The sequence below is a fragment of the Mus caroli genome, chromosome 8 (assembly GCF_900094665.2).
Source record: "Mus caroli chromosome 8, CAROLI_EIJ_v1.1, whole genome shotgun sequence".
Classification (NCBI taxonomy): domain Eukaryota; kingdom Metazoa; phylum Chordata; class Mammalia; order Rodentia; family Muridae; genus Mus; species Mus caroli.
In genome coordinates, this window is record NC_034577.1 from 41,491,616 (window position 1) to 41,511,957 (window position 20,342).

Sequence of the window (20,342 nt, forward strand, 5' to 3'; positions counted from 1 at the left end):
CAACAACAACAACAAAAGGTCACTCAGTAAGTAAGTAACTTCTGGGTCCTTAATACTCCATGCTTTTGTAGCTCCTTATAACTTCTGAGTCCATCAGAGCTGCTGCTTTAAATAAGGCCTGCTCCAGATGACTGACACATGAATGGAGAAACTGAAGGGTAAGTTCCAACAGTCCCAGACCCTCCCTGTAACAACAGTGATCGAGATCCCCTTTAAATGACTCAAATTTGGGCTGCAAAGGGTGTTTGTGCTCTCTAAGGTTCTGAGTTCAGTTCTGAGCACCCAAACCGGGCAGTTCAGACCCATCGGTGACTCGGGCTCTAGGGGATCAGACACCTCTGGCCTCCTTTGCTCGTTCTCACAGACATTGACTCATAAACAAAAGCCAGCCAGGCAGAAGCATCAGGAAAAAAGGAGGTTTGTCCAAGCCCAAATGGGGAGCTTGCACCTTGAGTGGGGTAGGGCACTTCCCGGGTGCCCCGCCCCTCATCTCCATTGCGTGGAGGAGCTCTTGCCTAGGAGGGAAAGGGCTCAAAATCTAACCACAGGAGTGTAAGTGACTGTCACCTCCACATCCCACCTTCAGCTGTGGAGTGTGAACCGTACTCACGGCTGGTGTGAGAGCTTGATTTTTCTTTGTAGGCATCATTTAACCGCACATATTCATCGAGGGCCAGCGCCAGCCTCTGTTCCTTCACGTGGTACAGCTCCTTCTGCGTCCTGAGTGCGTCCTGGGCCACGGAGAGATAGTCCTTGAGCATCTTCTCCTGCTCGCCCCGCCACTGTTTCCTCGGATCCTCAATCTGTGTGGTTTCTGAAAAGACAGCAGTGGGGATTTATGTTGGGGTTTCATGATGTTTGTGGGATCATGCATCGAGGGGCAGCCGGTCTGGATTCCTGTATCCTCTCAAGCATCTGCTGGAAACGTCTAAGAAGTGACTCGTCTTTTCTTTATGTACTCCGAAGCCATCCCTTGCCCTTCATCTACAGTCCTGGACAACAGCGTACGGCAACTCTAAGCCCGTCACACAGGCGTCACCCATCACATCATCCTTTTGTGAATTCTCTGGCTCCCCAGTACTCCCAAAAACAAGATCCAAATTATCATCAGCATCCAGGGCTGTGGATACTCTGAGCCAAGTGGCCCTCTGAAGGCCACACTCGCACTGATCTAACACAGGAGTCTCACTCATCCTTGTACCCTCTACCTGGCCACAGACCATCTCTGGTCTACAAATTCACAGCAATAAACAGAGAGCAGGAACCCGTAAGAATGCTTGCCCCTTCCCAGCAGGTTCCGCAGTGAGGACAGATCTGTTCACTCTGTAAGTATTGGGACTTACAGTTCTTTGTGGGTATGCAATTTTTCTATAAATCAATTTTTTATTATATTTTACCAAAAATATCAGTAACCCTGTGGTAGATTAGAAATTTTAATACCGAAGCCACCTTGTTCTTGCTCTGAGGAGAAAGTCCTTTAGTGACTGTAAAATTCTCCAACCCAATAATAACCCCTGCCAACGAAACATGGGCCTTGGGAGGGGTCACTCTAACCCTTTTATTTTACAATAAATGTATTTGTGAATACGGGGGGGGGGGGCCGCAAGGAGATGCCACGTGCTGGTGTCAGACTGTGGAGTAAACATGGCTGACAGGGCAAACTGTGGCATCTGTGCAGCCTCAAGAAGGCTAGCACAGGTTGGCTAAGAGCGCTCCTCAAAATGTCCGCACTGACAAGTCACAAGAATGAACACTTTTGGCTGGAGAGGAGGTAAAGAGGCTCCTACCACTGGTGAAGTGCATGTTAAACTATGGAGCAACAGCATCGGACACTGCAAGTGATCACAATCTGTGGAGCAGGAGAGATGGCTCAATGGTTAGAGCGCTGGCTGCTCTTACAGGAGACCTGGGTTCGATTCCCACCACCCACACAGTGACTCACAATCATTTTTCAGTTCCAGCTATAGACTCTCTTCTGGCCTCCACAGGCCCTGCATTCACATGGCAGACACATGCAGGCAAAACAATAATAAGAATGAATTCTTACAAGATCAAAATTTAAAACTGCCAGCACCAAGGTGCCAGAGGGAGTATGAAGCAACTGTGATCTCATTCATCATGGCTCCAAACATTCAAGGCAGCAACTGTTTCATAAAACATTCAGCTTATTGTCATACAGCCCAGTATTCAGCAACTCATCTACTGAGGAACCACGAGAGTGTGCATTAATAGAAATACCCGAATAAACATCTTTATTCACAGCTTTATTCACAGCAGACAAAGGCTACCCATTGTAGTGTTTAATTTTTGGTATATCCATACAATAAGCACCACTCAGCAATAACAAGAAAAAGATACAAACAATAAGCATAGCCAGGCGTGGTGGCGCACGCCTTTAATCCCAGCAGTCGGGAGGCAGAGGTAGGTAGATTTCTGAGTTCGAGGCCAGTCTGGTCTACAAAGTGAGTTCCAGGACAGCAAGGGCTATACAGAGAAACCCTGTCTCAAAAAACAAAACAAAAAACAAAGCAAAAACAAAAAACACCAATAAGCATGACTTTCAGACCCCAAACAGGGCTCAATGTATAACCATTCATACGAAATCAAGAGCAAAGACAGAAACTGACCCATGGCTACCTGGAAAGTCATGCTACTCACTATAGTGAAGGGCAAACGTCCTTTTTGAGGGGACAGAAACATTCTATCTCACGGTTATTACAAAGATTATGTAATATATACCTGTTAGAACTCAAGAGCTGTATAGTGAAAACAGGTGTCACTCACTGTTAGCTACACCTTAACAAAGTGGACTGAAGGGCTAGGAATGTGGACACTGCAAGTGCTTGCTTGCCTAACAAGTTCTCATGTTCTCTCTCTCTCTCTCTCTCTCTCTCTCTCTCTCTCTCTCTCTCTGTCTGTCTGTCTGTCTGTCTCTGTCTCTTTCTGCCTCCCTGGAATGCAGAAAGAAAAGTTGCTTTTAATAAGTAAGGTTTAAAGTTGGTTACATATACTTTTAAAGACTCGGATGAAGGGCACAAAGACCCACATTAAGGTCACGTGAGACCAATGATATAAAACACTGTCGCACTTGCGGAGGACCTAGGTTCAATTCCCAGCACCCGATACATGGTAGCTCACAACCATCCGTAATGATAAACAAATAAAAAACCTATGGGCTGGAGCAAGTGGGGCCCAAGCGAGCGGGACCCGAGCAAGAGGGAAAAGGGAAGGGGGGGAAAGAGAGAGAGAGAGAGACCGACCTGAGGAGATGTTCATTGGCCCACAGGACTTCGGGGCCAGACTCTCCTGGGAATGTGTGACTTGGCCTCCAGATAGAAGGTATGGCACCAAACTGAAGCAGTTCAGACAGGAAAGGCTCTTAGAGCTCAGAGAAGCCCTGGGTGATCACACAAAGGTCGAGCTCAGTAGGACATGCAGCTACTGTCTCGACTTACAGCTCCTGCTTCATACTCACTGGCTAATACAAGCAGAGCTTTCTCTAAAGCACAAATTTGAATGCTTATTATTTTAAAAAGAAAAGATTTAAGTATACAAAAGATACACATCCATGAAACTGCTAGGGGTTAATACATGCTACAGCCACCATCCCAAGAGGACATGTCCTGAAAGGGCAGATCCTCCAGACAGAGTCTTCAAGAAGGAAAACCCGCAGATCAGCCATCTAGAGACTAAGGAAGGGAGGCAGAGATCACCCGACGAAGACCTAGCATGCTCCACTGTATAGGTCTACACTCACTGAGACATGGGTCTTACCTATTCTAACAGTTAGTATAGGTCTACATTCACTGAGACATGGGTCTTACCTATTCTAACNTCACTGAGACATGGGTCTTACCTATTCTAACAGTTAGTATAGGTCTACACTCACTGAGACATGGGTCTTACCTATTCACTTGCTCCACTGTATAGGTGTACACTCACTGAGACATGGGTCTTACCTATTCTAACAGTTAGTACTTAGTTCCTATGGTAGGACTTTGGCTCAAAGCACAGAACCCATCGCAAAACAAATAGGAATTTCCGGTCCTAAAGTCGTCTTGGGCTGCAGAGGGGACTGCACTTCTGGACCTGGCTGCACTGGGTTCCTTTTCTGTCTCTACCCGCATCCCGACTACCACAGGAAGCCAGCTGCTGAGGCATGATGTTCCCAGTGGAGACGCTCACCCTAAATGACCACAGTGAGCAAGCATGTGGTGGAGAGATGGGAGAGAAATGGAAGACCGCCTGATGTGAGTAGTCTGTACTGCCACCTGAAGCCATGGTGAGGTCCCCTTACTGGCTGTGACACTGAGAGCGGTGAAAGGCGTGAGGGGAACTCCAGCCAGCAGCAGCAAGGAATACTGCCAAGAACTACAGCCTGAACTTAGAGTCTTCTCCAGCAGTGCCCAGGGATGGCTGCAGCCTGGCACCCTGGTTATAGGGCTGTGAGAACTGCAGCCAGGTCAGCTAAGCTTGACCTGATTCATGGCCCATAGGAACTGGAAGATAACACGTATTAGTAATTTGTCATTGTGAGATATGTAACTATTAAACCAATCAGGTGAAGAGATGCAAAGATGTGCATGTTTAAATTAGAATAGTAAGCAGGCATCTCGAGGTTCAACGAGTCATATTTGTCCCCATGTTTGTCAACAGTGGAAAGGCCATGAAATACTGCTACAATGCAGACACTCAAATGAATGAATTCAAACTAGAGCACACCACAACAAGCTCTTAGTATTTTGTGCACTAATAATGTGTTTCGGATGAGTCTGGAAAGCACTCGAGCAAACTGGCTTGAATTTGTTACAAGAGGCAGGAAACATTTATATTTCTGAAATATTGCACAATTCAAATATGAACTACAAAAGAGGACTCCCAAAGGCATCTTCGAAGGTTTCATAAAGCAAGGCGAGGCTTCATCTCCATCTGTTATATTTGCTGAACAGATTTGAAAAGAATATTTATTAAATACAAACATGCAAGGAGACCGTGCTTTATAAATGTGGGTTTTTTGTTTTTTTTTTATTAAGACCTACTGGCCTTCGGAGATCACTATATCATAATGCAATGTAATTTGCATGTTGTCTACTATATTAAAGAAGTAATATACTACATGCTTTAAAACATCACATATCTCAAGAGAACTCACATCCCATCAGTTTCCTAGACGTGGGACTTTACAGATAGAAAACACAAAACCTCATCATGAAGACAATACACTTCAGAGAATGGTGCTTCTGTCTATAATGCACTTCTATCCTTCCTGCTGCGCACAAAAGGATGGGTGAAATAAATATGAACAACTTTTCTATCTTTCATTTTATAAAGTATCTGCAAAATGTACCTGCTGTTCATTGTTCCACATGCAATTATTAAGCACCTACTAGATGATTAAGTAAGAGACTGGAGGAAATCATTATGTACACAGTAAACACACACAAAAAAAATCCCACAAAGCTTTGGAGAAGGATGGTTAATTAATTATACAGCAATTTAGAGAGCACGGGGTCTCATCCGACTGAAAACCTGTGATGCAGTGAATCTGCTCCGGCAGGAATTGAACCGGACACCAAAACTCCCAGAAAAGCGAACCTCGCGGCTTGCACTTCTCCAGCTACGACTCACATAGGCCAGACACTCAGCATCCTTTACTCTTTTACCTACCGAGCCCCATGTTCTGCAGTTGGCTGAAGCCTTTGGCTCTGGCTATGGTCTTCCTCTCCTGTTCCCTAAACTCTGACCCAGGTTCCCTCTCTCTTCTGAGGGTTGGCTAGCACTTTCTGTAGGCAGCACATTTCAGAAGAGGAGCTCCCACCTGTCTGTCTCCTGCTCTACCTGTGCCCTCACCTCTGCCCTATCCATGCAATGGCAATCCTTCTCACCTCAAGTGGGAAACTCACTTTGTAAGCAACAGTATGTCACAGAAAAACCTATGCAAACGCATGCAAGGATTTTAACTGCATTTTTTTAAAAAAATCACCTGACAGAAATGTGAGCTGAAGAAAGCAAAGGTGCAAACGGAAAGCATCATGAAGAGGCAGTGAGGCGATTCTGAACTTTTTTCCATTTAGTGTCAGTAGTGACCAAAACACGTGCGAGGTAAATTCTATAAAAAGGTAAACGATTGGTTCTTATGGTTTTGAAGACTGACTAAAGTTTCTCATAGGCAAAGTTCGATTACAATGAAGACAATCAGTGTAAACATCTGATAGCAGTTACAAAGAAAAACACTGTGACAAAGAGGCACACACTGAGGGACAGGGAGAGTTCACAACTTCGGGAATGACATTTTAAGGACCTTCAAATGGAATTTAAGTCTAACAATGAAGAGAGAAAAAAATTTTAAAACTGAAGAGAAATCTGGAAGGTCAGAAAGAGGAAGACCTATGTCGAATTTATATCTAGGTGGAAGAAAAACGAGAAGTTCCTAAACTTGGCAAGTATGTGGAATATATGAATGATCGCATTTTCTACTTGGCGCCTCCCACCACGCTGCCCAGCAGCCGTCGGCTCTGTCTGCTAAGCAGGACACTAGCTGGGAATGAGTGAGGTCATCTTCAAGTGCTGGATGGCCTGGGTCTCAGCATATTCCAGACCTGAGGGCTTGTGGTGGTTTGAATGAAATGTCCCCCATGAGCCTCAGGCATTAAATCCTTGGCCCCAGTTGCTGTCAATTCTTAGAGTGTGTGGCCTAGCGGGAAGAAGTGCGTCCCTGAAGGCAGGCTCTGAGGTTTCAAAGCCACACACATTCCCAGCTGCAGCTGGGGATGTGACACCTCAGTGCTCAGCTTCGGCCCCATGTCTTTGCCTGCTCTCTGGTCTGCCATTATGGACCCTGCACCTTTAGAACTATTCAGCCCAAATAAAATCTTTGTTGAGGTTTTTGTCTGGTTGGTTGGTTTTTCTAGACAGGGTTTCTCTGTGTAGCCCTGGCTGTCCTGGAACTCACTCTGTAAACCAGGCTGGCCTCGAACTCAGAAATCTACCTGCCTCTGCCTCCCAAGTGCTGGGATTAACAATGTGCGCCACCACTGCTCAGTTGTTGAGGTGATTTATCACAGCAACATAAAATAACAAATACAGGGGTGCATTGGCCGAAGCTGACTGCATTCGGCTGAGAGCTGGGGACTAATCATTCCAGGCTTCAGAATCAGAGACTAAAGGCTCTCTGTACTGAGTAAGAGGCTCAGCGCTCTGGGCCAGAACCACCAAACTCCCGCATTTAGATGCTGTACCCAGCGGTAGTGCCCAGTAGCAGGCTACCCCTACTGGACGGGCCTACACTGAACATTAGCCATGAATAAGTGAGAAGCCCTGGATCCCAGAGAATTCAAGGCCTGGGGCCTGTGGTGTTTGAATGATTCAGCCCCCACAGTGGCTAATATTACATCTTGGGGTGCTATGGTATTGATGTCCTAGAGCCTTCAGTCTTTACAGTTCCCAGTTCCCTGGAACTTTCCCGGTGACCAGAGCCTACACACAGTTGTCTGTCTTCAGTGACAGCCTCTGACAGTTCTTCCCTTTATCTCCCATCTGGCTGCCATCCTGTCACTGTTGCTGCTGCTGTCACGGCCATCCCTGCCTTGCAGCCTTCACTCCCAGGCTTCCAGCTGCAGGACTAATGAGCAAACGCAGCGGAAAAGACCACTCGGTTATGAAGGGGATCACACTCTCTGGTTGGATTGAGGGCCTCCAGTACAGGTACCATGCTGGTACTGTAACCTGGTACTGTAAATGTGGCCAAGAACCCAAGACTGGGATGCTCATGGGCCCCAGCACAAACCTACCGCTACCACTCACTGCTCTGCATAGGTCGGTGTAACTCTCGAACCTCCCAGGAGAGCCTCACTGCACAGTGCACAGCGGATAATGCACTGCTCATCACAAGCGCAGGTGTCTATGGAGGGATCAGCCATAAACGAGCATTTATATCACCCCTCTCCTCAAAGCCCTGGGACAATCGGAGAAAAGGAAGCAAAACTGTAAGAGCCAGAGGTCAGGGAGAACCCAGGCAAGACTGTCTTCTGGGCATGACCAGACAGCAGTTTTTATGAGCTCACAGCAACTGTGATTGTCCGAACAAGGTCTGCACGAGACCAAGGCAGACAACATCCTAGCACACAGGGGTGAGAAGCAATGAGCTCTCCTCCCCAACCAAGCAGCTATTGACAAGTGGAGCCTGCAGGGGGGCACGAAGTTGGGTTCTTCAAGAGTATGGCCACTGGTAGGCTCCTCGGATGCTCCCACACCCTTGAATATTCAGCACAGAAAGGCGTGCGTTTGAGGGGAGATCTGGGAGGAGTTAGGAGAAGGAGAGAAGGGATAGGTATGACTGAGATAGATCATATGCATGTACACAGTTCTCAAAGAACTAATAAAAATACAGCAATTTTTAAAATGTCCACATTTTTAAGACCATCCTTCTAAGGAACCTGATATTGCAACCCCCCGGGTGGCATAGGAGGGTGCTTTGCCTTAGTTAGCATTTCTATTGCTGTCACAAAACACAGAGACCAAAGCACCTGCAGGAGCAAAGGGTTTACCTATTTGTCCTTAGAACACTTCAGCCCTGAGGGCAGTCCGTACAGAACTCAAGGCATGAACCTGGAGGCGGGGGCAGATGCTTACTGCCTTGCTCTTCTTGGCTTACTTAGCCTGCTTTCCTGTACAGCCCAGGACCACTTGGCACTGCCCACAAGTGGCACTGCCCACAAGTGGCACCACCCACAGTGCGCCAGGCCCTCCCTCACCAACCATCAATAAAGAAAACGCCCCACAGACTTCTCTATAGGTAGAGACCATTTCTTAATTGAGATTCCACTTCCAAGATAACCCTGACCGTGTGTCAAGTTCACAAAAGACCAAGCAGGAACTAGGCTTCAGCAGCGAGCAGCTAGAGCTACAGCACTGCCTCCTCAGGGTGGTCCTGAAGTTCACAGTGTCCAGGCTGCCAGGAAGGCCACTTGGCTAGCTCTGTGGCTGGTGGTCCTCCACTAAACGCAGTTAGCACATCAGGGAAGGGTCACCTATGTCAGTCAGAGTCTAATCATTTCAGGTGCCCAACAGCTTAGAAGACACTTAACCACTAAAAGGGTGCCTACAATTAAGATCTACCATTAGCACCATAGTGCTTTAAGGAATTTAACAGGGCTGTAACAGTGCTAAACACTATTAAAATGGTGTCATAACAGAGGCAGACCCTAATAAATGTCTCATCTATATTAGGTTTTACTTGATAATGCTAAGTGCCTGGAAATCTGACTATACTTTATTTCCCTTCTAAATAACGGCTCTGTCTACCTAGGGGGATTAGAGGGTGCAGACAGCGAAGCAACAGAAAGGTTTGAGATTAACATTCTCCACTGAGAGACAACACCGTATAAAACATCACACACACACCACAACTTTCCTTCAAATCCCAGCAAAACACGTCTTGCCTAGGAAGCGGTTTCAGGGTAATGTGGAGGAAGCACACAGCACCCATCACTCCCAGAGATGACAACTAGCATCAGAGCACAGAATCCAGAAGCCAATCAAAGGAGGACTAAACAGCAAGAGGAAGGACTGGGAAGAAAATAAAACACACGACTAACTCCCGCTTTGTTGTGTTATGCCTTTAATATTTCTTGTTGGTTCCTGGATCTCATGAGATTACAAATGGACTTGAGAGGAAAAACTCCAAAACAAAAACCTACTTCTTGTCAGAAGAGTATGGGGAGGGGGCTGCTGTCATCAGACAATGCTTGGGTCTCCTGGGGCCCACCCTAAAAGGAAACAAACCAGTAGCAACCTCAGGCAATAGCAACCTGCCTGCTATGGTCTGGTTTCTTTTGCTATGATAAGACACAGAGTAAGGCGGTGGTTCTCAACCTTCCCAATGCTGTGACCCTTTAATATAGACAGAGCACACTGGTCCTGGCTGCCTCGGGGATGAGAGAGGCCTCAATGTATATCAAGTGATGCTATGTAGCCTTGCTCTTTAGCGTAAAACTATTGGTCGAATAAAGATGCTCACAGCCTATAGCTGGGTAGAGGAGAAGTAAGTGGGGTTCTCAGCTCCTGGGCTTGGGGCCTGAGGCAGGACCACAAGGAAGAGACAGAAGGTGGAGAGAAGTGGGGTAAATGATCATGAGAATCAACCATGAGTGCTGATTAGCCTGAGTAAGAGGGGCCCAGGTGGAAGACGGCAAGTCATAGCTCGGAGTAATTGGCAGGGAAGTAGACAGTGTAGCATAGAGGGCTGATATCTGCCGCTATCGTGCCGATTAAAGCTTGTTAGAAATATAAAAGTTTTGTGTCTCCTATCTAGGAACTGAATGATGAAAGGCAGGGTAGAAAACCACAATTGGGATGAAATATTACAACATCCCCAACATAAAATTATTTTTGTTGCTACTTCCTACTTGTAATTTTGCTACTGTTATGGATCATAATATAAATATCTGTGTTTGGGATGGTTTTAGGCAATCCCTGTGGAAGTGTCATTCGACCCCCAGAGGGGTAGAGACCCCCAGGTTGAGAACCACGGATCTGAAGCAACTGGAGGAGGAAAGGGTTTATTTGACTAAGGTCACACTGCATCAGAACGGAAGCAGAGACCATGGAGGAGCCCTGCCTGCTGGCTTGCTCCTAGGCTCCTGTTCTAAGACCTTTCTGACACAGTCCAGGGATGCCTCCCCAGGAATGGAAGGACTTTCTCATACAGTTGGTTGGGCCCTACCATTAATTAGCAAGGAGAATATTCCCCCAACAGACATGCCCCAGGCCCCTCTGATGTGGGCAGTTCCTCGGTTAAGGCTCCCTCTTCCTGGGAGTGTCAAACTGATGACTAAAGCTAACCAGGACACCACCTTAGCTTCCTTTCCCACACTGCCCTGATGTACACCCACACACGCAAAGTGTCAGATAATGTAGCAAGGCTGGAGCTGCAGCTTCCAAGGAAGCTATATGAGAGAAAAATATAAAAAAAAAATGTAATTTTTGAAAAATAATTTTAATAAAGAGCCAAATTAAAGAACATACAAGACATGAAAGCCTTATAATTATGATTATATGCTATCAGCATAAAGACAGACACACAAATCAACTGAACAGAAGAGAAAACTCAGAAACAGATATACACTGTGGGGATTTGAATAAGAATGGCCATACCCAATATATATGAATTTTTGGTTCTCAATTAGTGGACTGTTTATAAAGGATTAGGAGGTGTGGCCTTGTTGGAGGGGGTGTGTAACTATGGGTGGGCTTTGGTTTCAAATGCCCATTCTAGACCCAGTTTGGCTCCTTCTCTGCCTCCATCTTGCTGACAGGATGTAATGTTTCAGTTGCTGCTCCAGTGTCAAGCCTGCCTGCCTGCATGCCTGCCGTGTCTCCTGTCAGGATGATCGGGGACTAACTCTGAAACAACAAGCAAGCCTCCAACTAAATGCTCCCTTTTATAGGTTGCCCTGACCAACAGAGCTGGAACAGTAACAAATATGAACACCAACGTGTTTTAAGCAAAGGTAACCACTCACTTAGGTGGGAAAAGAATACCCACACGAGAAATAGCTATAGAGAGGCTGGGACAATGGCCCAGTGTGTCAAGTGCCTGCCACACAAGCACAGAAGACTGGGTTCAGATCCTCAATGCCAACCCTGAAAGTCAGGGATAGGAAGGATGCTTCTATAACCTCAGTTATAGAAGGCAAGGCAGATGCCAAGGACTCACTGTGCAAGCCAGATCCGTGAGCTCTAGGTTCAGCAAGTCGGATTCTAAAATAACATGAACAGCAACAAAAGAAGACACATGATATCAACCTCTGGCCTTTAACATACATGCATAGGTGAACACACATGCACACAGATGCAAGTAACCAAACAAACACACTGAAGAAAGAAAAGAAATAGTCTGGGATGAACAGACCTCAAGTTTACTTCACACTGAACTCAGACAATAACTTGTCGTGGAGGAGCAATTTAAATTGTAAGAGCATCATGAAATCTCTGCAATCAAGAGCAGACCACTTTACACCGCCTCAAAAGAAAACGCGACTTCTTAGAACCCAAAAGATAGGGGGCATTTTTAAAATTAATTGGGTTTTCACAATCTTCAGCTCTTCAAATCTGCTGTAAGGACACTGGAAAGAGAAGAAGTCACAGAACAGGAGAAAAAGGTTCCGAAGAGTTCAGCATAGTAAGCACAAAGAGTTCTCTAGCAACTCATCAACTGGACAGATGACTAAAACCTGGGTAGAATAGATGGACAAATTCTTCACAGATAGAGAAATTCGTGCACACAGATTCACACAGCAATGGTGAAGAATGCTGTGACATCATTAGCCTGCAGGAAGACGCACATGAAAACCGCCCAAGGGTTTACTTCACATACACCTGGCATCAGCTGGAGTTTCGGATGAGAACACGGGGACAGACAGCAGCTGGAACTCTCCGAGCTGAGGACGGCACCGAAAGGCACTTTGCAGGACCAATCAGCTACTCCATCTAAAAGGCACCCTGAGTTCACCATGGCTCACATGCCTTGTGTCTTTACACTATATATGGCGGCATCTGGCCACAAAAGGCAGCTCGCAGGAGGTTCATTCACAACAAGCAAGCACAGACATCCACCCCAGACATAACCACACAGCCAACACTACTTGAACACAGGAAGAGCCACACAGCACCTATCCTCACTGTGTGAATGGTGAGTGGAGTCTAAATGTCATTCCTAAAGAGCCTTATGAAAAAAGGAAAAATTAATCTGTAGTGGCAAAGATTCCCATGGTGTTGGAGAAAGGCTAACTGTCAATGGCAAAGATCTAATTCCCCTGTGACTAAAAATGTCTTTGTAGTGACTGTGGTGGCAGCATACTTAAAATGTATACATTGTGTATGTAAATTATGTACAGAAGTGTTGTTTCCTTTGTACTACTACTGTAACTGTATCCAGAAACTAGAACCTTCTACATGAATTCAATGGAAATAACAACAACAACAAAACTCTCCATTCTGAAACCCCCTAGAAACTAAACACTTTAACTAAATGTCAAGTTATACCATGTCCGTGCTATCATCACAATAACCCCTCTTCCAGTCTGCCTAGAGGCAGTTATCAAACGTCTAGCACGCTCTTCTGGAAGAAACTAGCAAACTGACTGTGAAGTAAATATAATTATGCACATGATCTAAGTCGCCACTAGACACTGGAAACTGATCAAGAGTCGGAGGTCTCTTACCGTGATTCATGAATCACTCACAGTATTGGGGCATTCTAGCTGGAGCACAGAGAAACCCAGCTAAATGGACTGAAGCAGAGTCACACGGTGTATGAAACCCGCCACAGTGCATCTCTCGGGCCCCCTTAGGATGGTCACCTTGGGTATGCCAGGCGGTGAATGTCTGATCAAGAGGATGCTGGGAACAGGACTCTGGTGCACTGCTGGCCACTGGGTATGAAAAGCAGTTGAAATTCCTCAGTTAGAGCCAGAGCTGTGAGCCAGGCATTCTACTTCTGGGTGTTTATCCAAAGCAACCGAAAACAGGATCTCAAAGAAAACTTTCACACCCATGTTCCTGGCAACATTATTCACAATAACTAAAAGCTGGAAGCATCCCTTGGTAAGTGAGCAACAGAAAGGCAGTGTGAACCTACCCCAGACCATTAGCAAGCTTACAGCAGAAGGGCATCCTGCCCTGGGCTACAGATGACAAAGGGGAGTTTTAATCACACATTTTTACTTCAAAAAAAAAATTGATGCGGCATCTAACAGAGTGAAACTATTACCGAAACCAGCAAGAACCGGTGACTGCTGTGAGCCACAGTGGGGACACAGACACTACTGGGCCATACATTAGCCTTCGCGAGATCTGATGCACGCACAGCAATGTACACAGAGCTAACACTCTGCACACTGAGACTGTGTTCACGGGCTGGGCTGCAGCTCAGGGGCAGTGCTCTGCCTGGCTGCACAAGGCATGGGTTCCATGCACAGCTCACACACACGGGTTACAATAACAAAGTTTACTTTTATTTTTGTTCCAGTTTAAAACCAAAACAAACCTCCTATAGCAATGCTCACGGCAGCCTTTTTCATAATAGCACCAACTGGGAACAATTTCAATGCCAGAACAGATTTTTAAATGAATACTAATAATCAATAAAAGGAATATAATATATTGACATCATAGATGAATATAAGGGAGGCCACTGTTGTGCCCATGAAATGCCTGTTGTTTATTTTGAAATTAGATTTTCTCATTAACATTGACTTTTAGGAAACTGTTCATATGCTTTGAATAGTAGTTCCCTATTAAGTATACTTATAAAGTGTACAATATGCTTTGCTTTGTTCAATTCATCACTACAGTTGACTTTTAGATATTGATTTGATTTGACTTAGTGTACATGAGACTATGCATGTGCGTCACATACACGCAGGAGGCCCAAGGAGGATGCTGGATTTCCTGTAACTGGAGTTGCAAATGGTTATGAGCACCTCTGTGCCTACTGGGAACGGAACCCAATACCCTAAAAGAGCAGCAAGTACTCTTATCTGCTGAGCCATCCTTCCAGCCCAGCCCTGACTAGTACACCTTCGTGGTTGGTTGGTTGGTTGTGTGTGTTTTAAGTTTTTATGGATCCTTTGTGAATTTCACACCATGCACCCCAATCTCATCTATCTCCCAGTCCCTCCATATCCCCACTTTGCCCCTGCAACAACATCTCCCCAAAAGAAAACAAAAAATAAAAACAACAAAAACAAGACATCTCGCTGTGGAGGCTGTATGTATCACCATGTGTCACCATGTGTCACACAGAGCACCTTTTTGCCCAAACATCTTTACTAGGAAACGTTCATTGCAATGAGCCCTTGGTCTGGTTCGAGGTCTCTGGCTTTTACTACACCATCAATACATGATCCTCACTGGGATTGCTCTCAGATAGCCTGCTGGTACCCTGTGTCATGGAGGTCCTGCAGCTTTGGATCTGCAGGACCAGTTAGCTCCTTCACACATTCCAGTAGGGAGATGTTGGGTGAACCAACTCAAAGCTCTGGATCTGGGCCTGGGTGGTAGCTGAGTTATTCAGCCCATCAGCTCTCCTGCTCCTGTGCCATCAGGACGAGCTCCTCAGCACTACTCCAGTGAGGAGCAGGGCCCGCCCTCCTGCTCTCACACCCTTGGGGCTAGCTCTACCCAGGTGAGGTTCAGGGCCACTGTCCCAAGTGCAGCAGTCAGGGAGGGGTAGAGCCAGCTCTCCTGCCTGCCACAGGTGCCGAGGGGTGAATGTGAGGAGGCATCTCCCCCATGCTTATTCCCTCTGGGCCAGCTCACCCGTGCCCTACCCCCAAGGCCAGCTCTACTCTGCCGCCTAGGCAAGGTGTGGGGACCGCTCTCAGTGTCACAGCCAGTAAGGGGACCTCACCATGGCTTCAGGTGGCAGTACAGACTACTCACATCAGGCGGTCCTCCATTTCTCTCCCATCTCTCCACCACATGCTTGCTCACTGTGGTCATGCAAGCTTGTGGCAGGGGGTGGGCCTCTATTTTTTTAAAATATGTCAAGTAAAAGAATCTGCTTCCAGTGAGGCAAGGTGGCGCAAGGAAGAGAAGGAAGGAAGGAGAGCTCTGAGAGAGGACAGCCTGGTCTACACAGCAAATCCCAGTCAGGACTACATAGTAAGACACTGTCACAAATACCACACCCAACAGCATCCTGTCGCAGCAGCATCTAGAATAGACAAAGCTAAGCCACAGTGAGGGAAGTCCTGTTGCAGCAGCATCTAGAATAGACAAAGCTAAGCCACAGTGAGGGAAGTCCTGTTGCAGCAACATCTGGAATAGACAAAGCTAAGCCACAGTGAGGGAAGTCCTGTCGCAGCAACATCTAGAATAGACAAAGCTAAGCCACAGTGAGGGAAGTCCTGTTGCAGCAGCATCGAGAATAGACAAAGCTAAGCCACAGTGAGGGAAGTCCTGTCGCAGCAACATCTGGAATAGACAAAGCTAAGCCACAGTGAGGGAAGTCCTGTTGCAGCAGCATCTGGAATAGACAAAGCTAAGCCACAGTGAGGGAAGTCCTGNATAGACAAAGCTAAGCCACAGTGAGGGAAGTCCTGTTGCAGCAACATCTAGAATAGACAAAGCTAAGCCACAGTGAGGGAAGTCCTGTTGCAGCAGCATCTAGAATAGACAAAGCTAAGCCACAGTGAGGGAAGTCTGAGCAATGTTTGTAGCAGTGAAGGGCTGGCTGGAGGACAGAAGCATCCTGGGTCTTGTTTGTGGTGAGAATTGCAAAGGATCACATGTTGGTCAAAGTTCATTGAAAACACCCGCAACACCTGTGCAGCTGTGTGTGCATTACCAGCACTTCAACTACTAAAGGAATAAAGTCATGGTAGTACTGAGCTATCACAGTACTACCTTCTGGAGCTGAAGAGAAGGTCCGGGGATTCGTGATGACTCACTACACTTCCAGAAGACCTCGGTTTGACTCCCAGAAGCCACATGATGGCTGAAACCTCCAGTAACTCCAGTTCCTGTACCTTCATCTTGACTTCCCTGGCACCTCCACATCCACGGTGCACATAAACTCATGCGGGCTACACAAATACATGCAAATAAGTTAACCTTTTAAGAGTCATGTCCTTCTGGTTTACAAACATATACAACTTTCTAGGTAGACACAAACACCCTGTCCTTACGGCCTATGTGACACACACACACACCAAGAAGGCGAAATGCAAATGTGAGACCAAAGACACCTCACTGTCAAGGTCAAATCCTTTACTGCTAAGATTTAAGAATGTTTTGCAGCAATATTATTTAGCAACCAAACATTTCTTGTCTCATTTTTTATCTAAATAAAGAGAAAATAATGCTGAAACTATACAATGTCAAAACACAACATATGTGTGGGCAGCTGTTATGAAGAAATAATACCATTTGCTGCTGCTGGACTGCTTTGCAGGAATGTCTTGAAGATTAATGAGATAACAGGCAACTCCTTCTCAGTAAGGAAACAACTTGCTTCGAGTAACTCAGGTCCCTCGGGGAATAGTATATTCATTGGGCTACTAGGCAACAATTATATAATAAAGCAAAGTGGCAGGCTTAAAAATTAATGTTCTAATAATCAAGGTTTTATATATTCAGAATGTTTCTTTCTGAAATATAACATGCTTGAAATGCACTTTAAATCCTTTAAATTAGAAAAAAATATCAGCTTTTTATTCTATGACATAACACAGCTCTCTCTTCATGAGTTCAGACGAGGCATCCAAGGATAAATACGTAAGATGAGGCCACATAAGATGCGGCCCCATAAGATGCGACCATGTAAGATTCGGCCACTATCTCCAAGAAGCTAACAAGCTGGTGAAGACTTGTGATGTGCAAACAAATACAAGTGCAAGATGACAATGCTTTAAAATCCGCTGTGTGCTAGGTATTATGGAAATGTGGGGCGCAGGCACCTGATCCACGGGAAGAGGGAGGGAAGGGGTACGTACAGTGGAGAGTGCAGCAGGAAGCCTCCTGGGAACAGAGGCATCTCAACAGCCCAGCTCTAGGCAGCTAAGGCTGGAGTTAGACCAATAATACAGAGACCAGAAGTCAACCAAGGAGGCACGGGTCACTACCACAGCCTTCCCTGGAGTGTTAGCACAGGCCAGGGGGTGAAAACAGACAGGCAAATGGGCAGAATTGAAACGCCATGCTCTAGAAAGAAAGCAGGATTACATCAGGATTCTGAAAGGCTTGAGGGACGAGGTAGCAGTCAACGGTCAACAGAAGAAACTGAAGTTATCACCCACGAGGAGCCACAGAACGAAAGGAGCAGAAACATCTTCCAGAAATCCTCCAGGAAGGCATTGGTGAAGAAGGTCAGGTCAGAGACATGCGGGGAGGAAGCAAGCAGGTGCTGAAAAGTGTGTCAGGAGAAAGATCCCATGCAGTCCTGCAGCCAGGAGGAAGGTATGACCCACAGCAACAAAACAAAGAACTCAAGATCACAGTGGGACCAGAGTTGTCACCATCTTGTGGTGTCTCGGTGACCTCAGCAAGCATAGACACGGAAAATGCGGGTCATGGTGGAGGAGATGAAACTCATGAAGGCCATGGCTGTCAGGGACACATCTGGTGAGGGAGGCATGCATGCCAAATCTTTGACATCCTAAGACACATCAGGAGGATCTACAAGATTTGCATTCAAGAAACATACAAAATGAGTCACACATGCGTGTGCCCGAGCGTACACACACACACACACACACACCAGTGTCTAAGTAAGGAACGATTTGGCGCTGGCCTCATTCAGTTATCCCAGAGAGTGCGGGCAGGCAGACAGGACACACTGGAAGGAGTGTTGAGGGCAGAGAGGAACTTGTTACTTACTTCTTCTTTTGTGGTTTTGGTTTAAGAGTCATTTTGAGTTGGCAGTGCTTAAATAGTAAGACAGAAAAACATAAAATAAACACTAACATGCTGGGTGTGGTAGCCAATACTTTTCATCCCAGCACTGGGGATAAAGTGGTAGGCATATGTCTGCAACTTGAGGCCAGCATGGTCTACATAGCAAGTTCCAGGCTAGCCAGAGCTACGTACAACTGTCTCAAACCTGGACAACTGCCCGGCTTTTAGTTTCCCAGATATTACTTTCATGGAAAGAAAGCTAATTTTATCCATCTAAAGTAAGTATTACAAAGTGAAATAGCTATTTTAGATATTCTAGTGAATTGTGTGTTTGCAATTATATAAGGACAAAATATACTGTTTAAAATTACCTTAATTTTTACCAAAATTAGTCTCTGCCACTTTACAAGAGCATCGCTTGATGGTTAATCAGTGATAAGCCATAACTGTATATCAAATGGACAGACGGGTAATACATATAGTAGTATATAATACTATTACTCTAGCAAGAAAATCTTATTTAAAAAATACAAAGTTGGGCTGGAGAGACAACTCGGTGAGTTTTTTAAAAAAAATGTATGTATGTCACACTGTCTCTATCTTCAGACACACCAGAAGAGGACATCAGATCCCATTACAGATGGTTGAGAGCCACCATGTGATTGCTGGGAATTGAACGCAGGTGCTCTGGAAGAGCAGTCAGTGCTCTAAACCACTGAGCCACCTCTCCACCCAACCCGGTGGTTTTGAGCACTGACTGCTGTTATTCCAAAGGACCCAGGTTTGAGTTCTAGCACCCACAGGGTAGCTCACAACCATCTTTAACTCCAGTACCAGAGGCTTTAATACCCTTCTCTGGACTCTCTGGGCACCAGGCACTCAAACAGAACACTTTAAACCCCCATAAAGTTAAAGCTAACTTTAACAAAGCACAATGGTTTAGCATGCACAAGGTGCTGGGATCTAAGTAATCAAATGTGCACACACAAACGGTGTGCTGCGGCCCACATGCTCTTTACAACAGGCTTGGTACCTCAGAGTCTGCTCCTTCCTTCTGCTCCCGAATCTCACCTCACTGTACGAATCTCAACTACCTGTTAATTCTGTTATTTGGGGCCTCTCAAAAAATGGATTATGTAGGGCTGAAGCGATGGCTTTGCAGTTAAGAGCACTTGCAAAAGAGCCAGGCTTGGGTTCCGGTACCCACATGGTGATTCTCAACCAGAGCAGTGGGTGCCTTCCTCTGACCACTGTTGCCATCTATACACATACGATGCACACGCATACATGCAGCAAAGCATTCATACACATACCATAAGATAAACTATATATTTTAAAGAATGTATCACACACCTACCTAGGGCACTACAAACTATCACTGGGGTAGTGCTATAATTCCTAAAGATACATACAGTACTATCTGCATATCTTCTGATGGCTATCAATTAATTATGGGCTCCCTCTAATCTATGAAACAATTTTAAATGAAATAAGTGAACTGTTCTGATTTCTGTGTACTACAATTTGAATAACCCTTTAAAGGGCTTAATAAAGAAGTAAATATTCATGCAAACATGTAGTCACAATGAATAAAAAAAATACTACAAGCATTTTTCCTTTGTTTGGGGTTTTTTTTTGTTTGTTTGTTTTTTCCAAGACAGGGTTTCTCTGTGTAGCCCTGGCTGTCCTGGAACTCACTTTATGCTGGCTTTTTTTTTTTTTTTTTAATGTATCGCCGCCATGTGGTGGCAGTGTAAGCCTTTGCCTTTACTCCCAGCACTCAGGAAAGCAGAGGCAGGTGAATCTCTGAGTTTGAGGCCAGCCTGGTTACACAGCAGGTTCTAGGACACCAGGGATACAAAGAGAAACCCTGTCTCCAAAAAGAGAGAGAGAGAGAGAGAGAGAAGAAACAAAGAAAGAAGAGGGGGGGAGAGGTAGAGAAT

At 45.7% G+C, this 20,342-nt stretch overlaps 1 protein-coding gene across 6 annotated transcripts in view; it reads right to left on the reverse strand.

Annotated features, from left to right (window-relative positions):
• Positions 1-20,342, reverse strand: part of Wwc2 (WW and C2 domain containing 2) — a 167,194-nt gene that overhangs the window by 74,004 nt on the left and 72,848 nt on the right. For all 6 annotated transcript variants that reach the window (XM_021169475.2, XM_021169476.2, XM_029480323.1 and 3 more), the window contains one exon: positions 611-814. In XM_021169475.2, the coding sequence (XP_021025134.1) occupies positions 611-814 (204 nt within the window). The remainder of the gene's footprint in view (positions 1-610; positions 815-20,342) is intronic.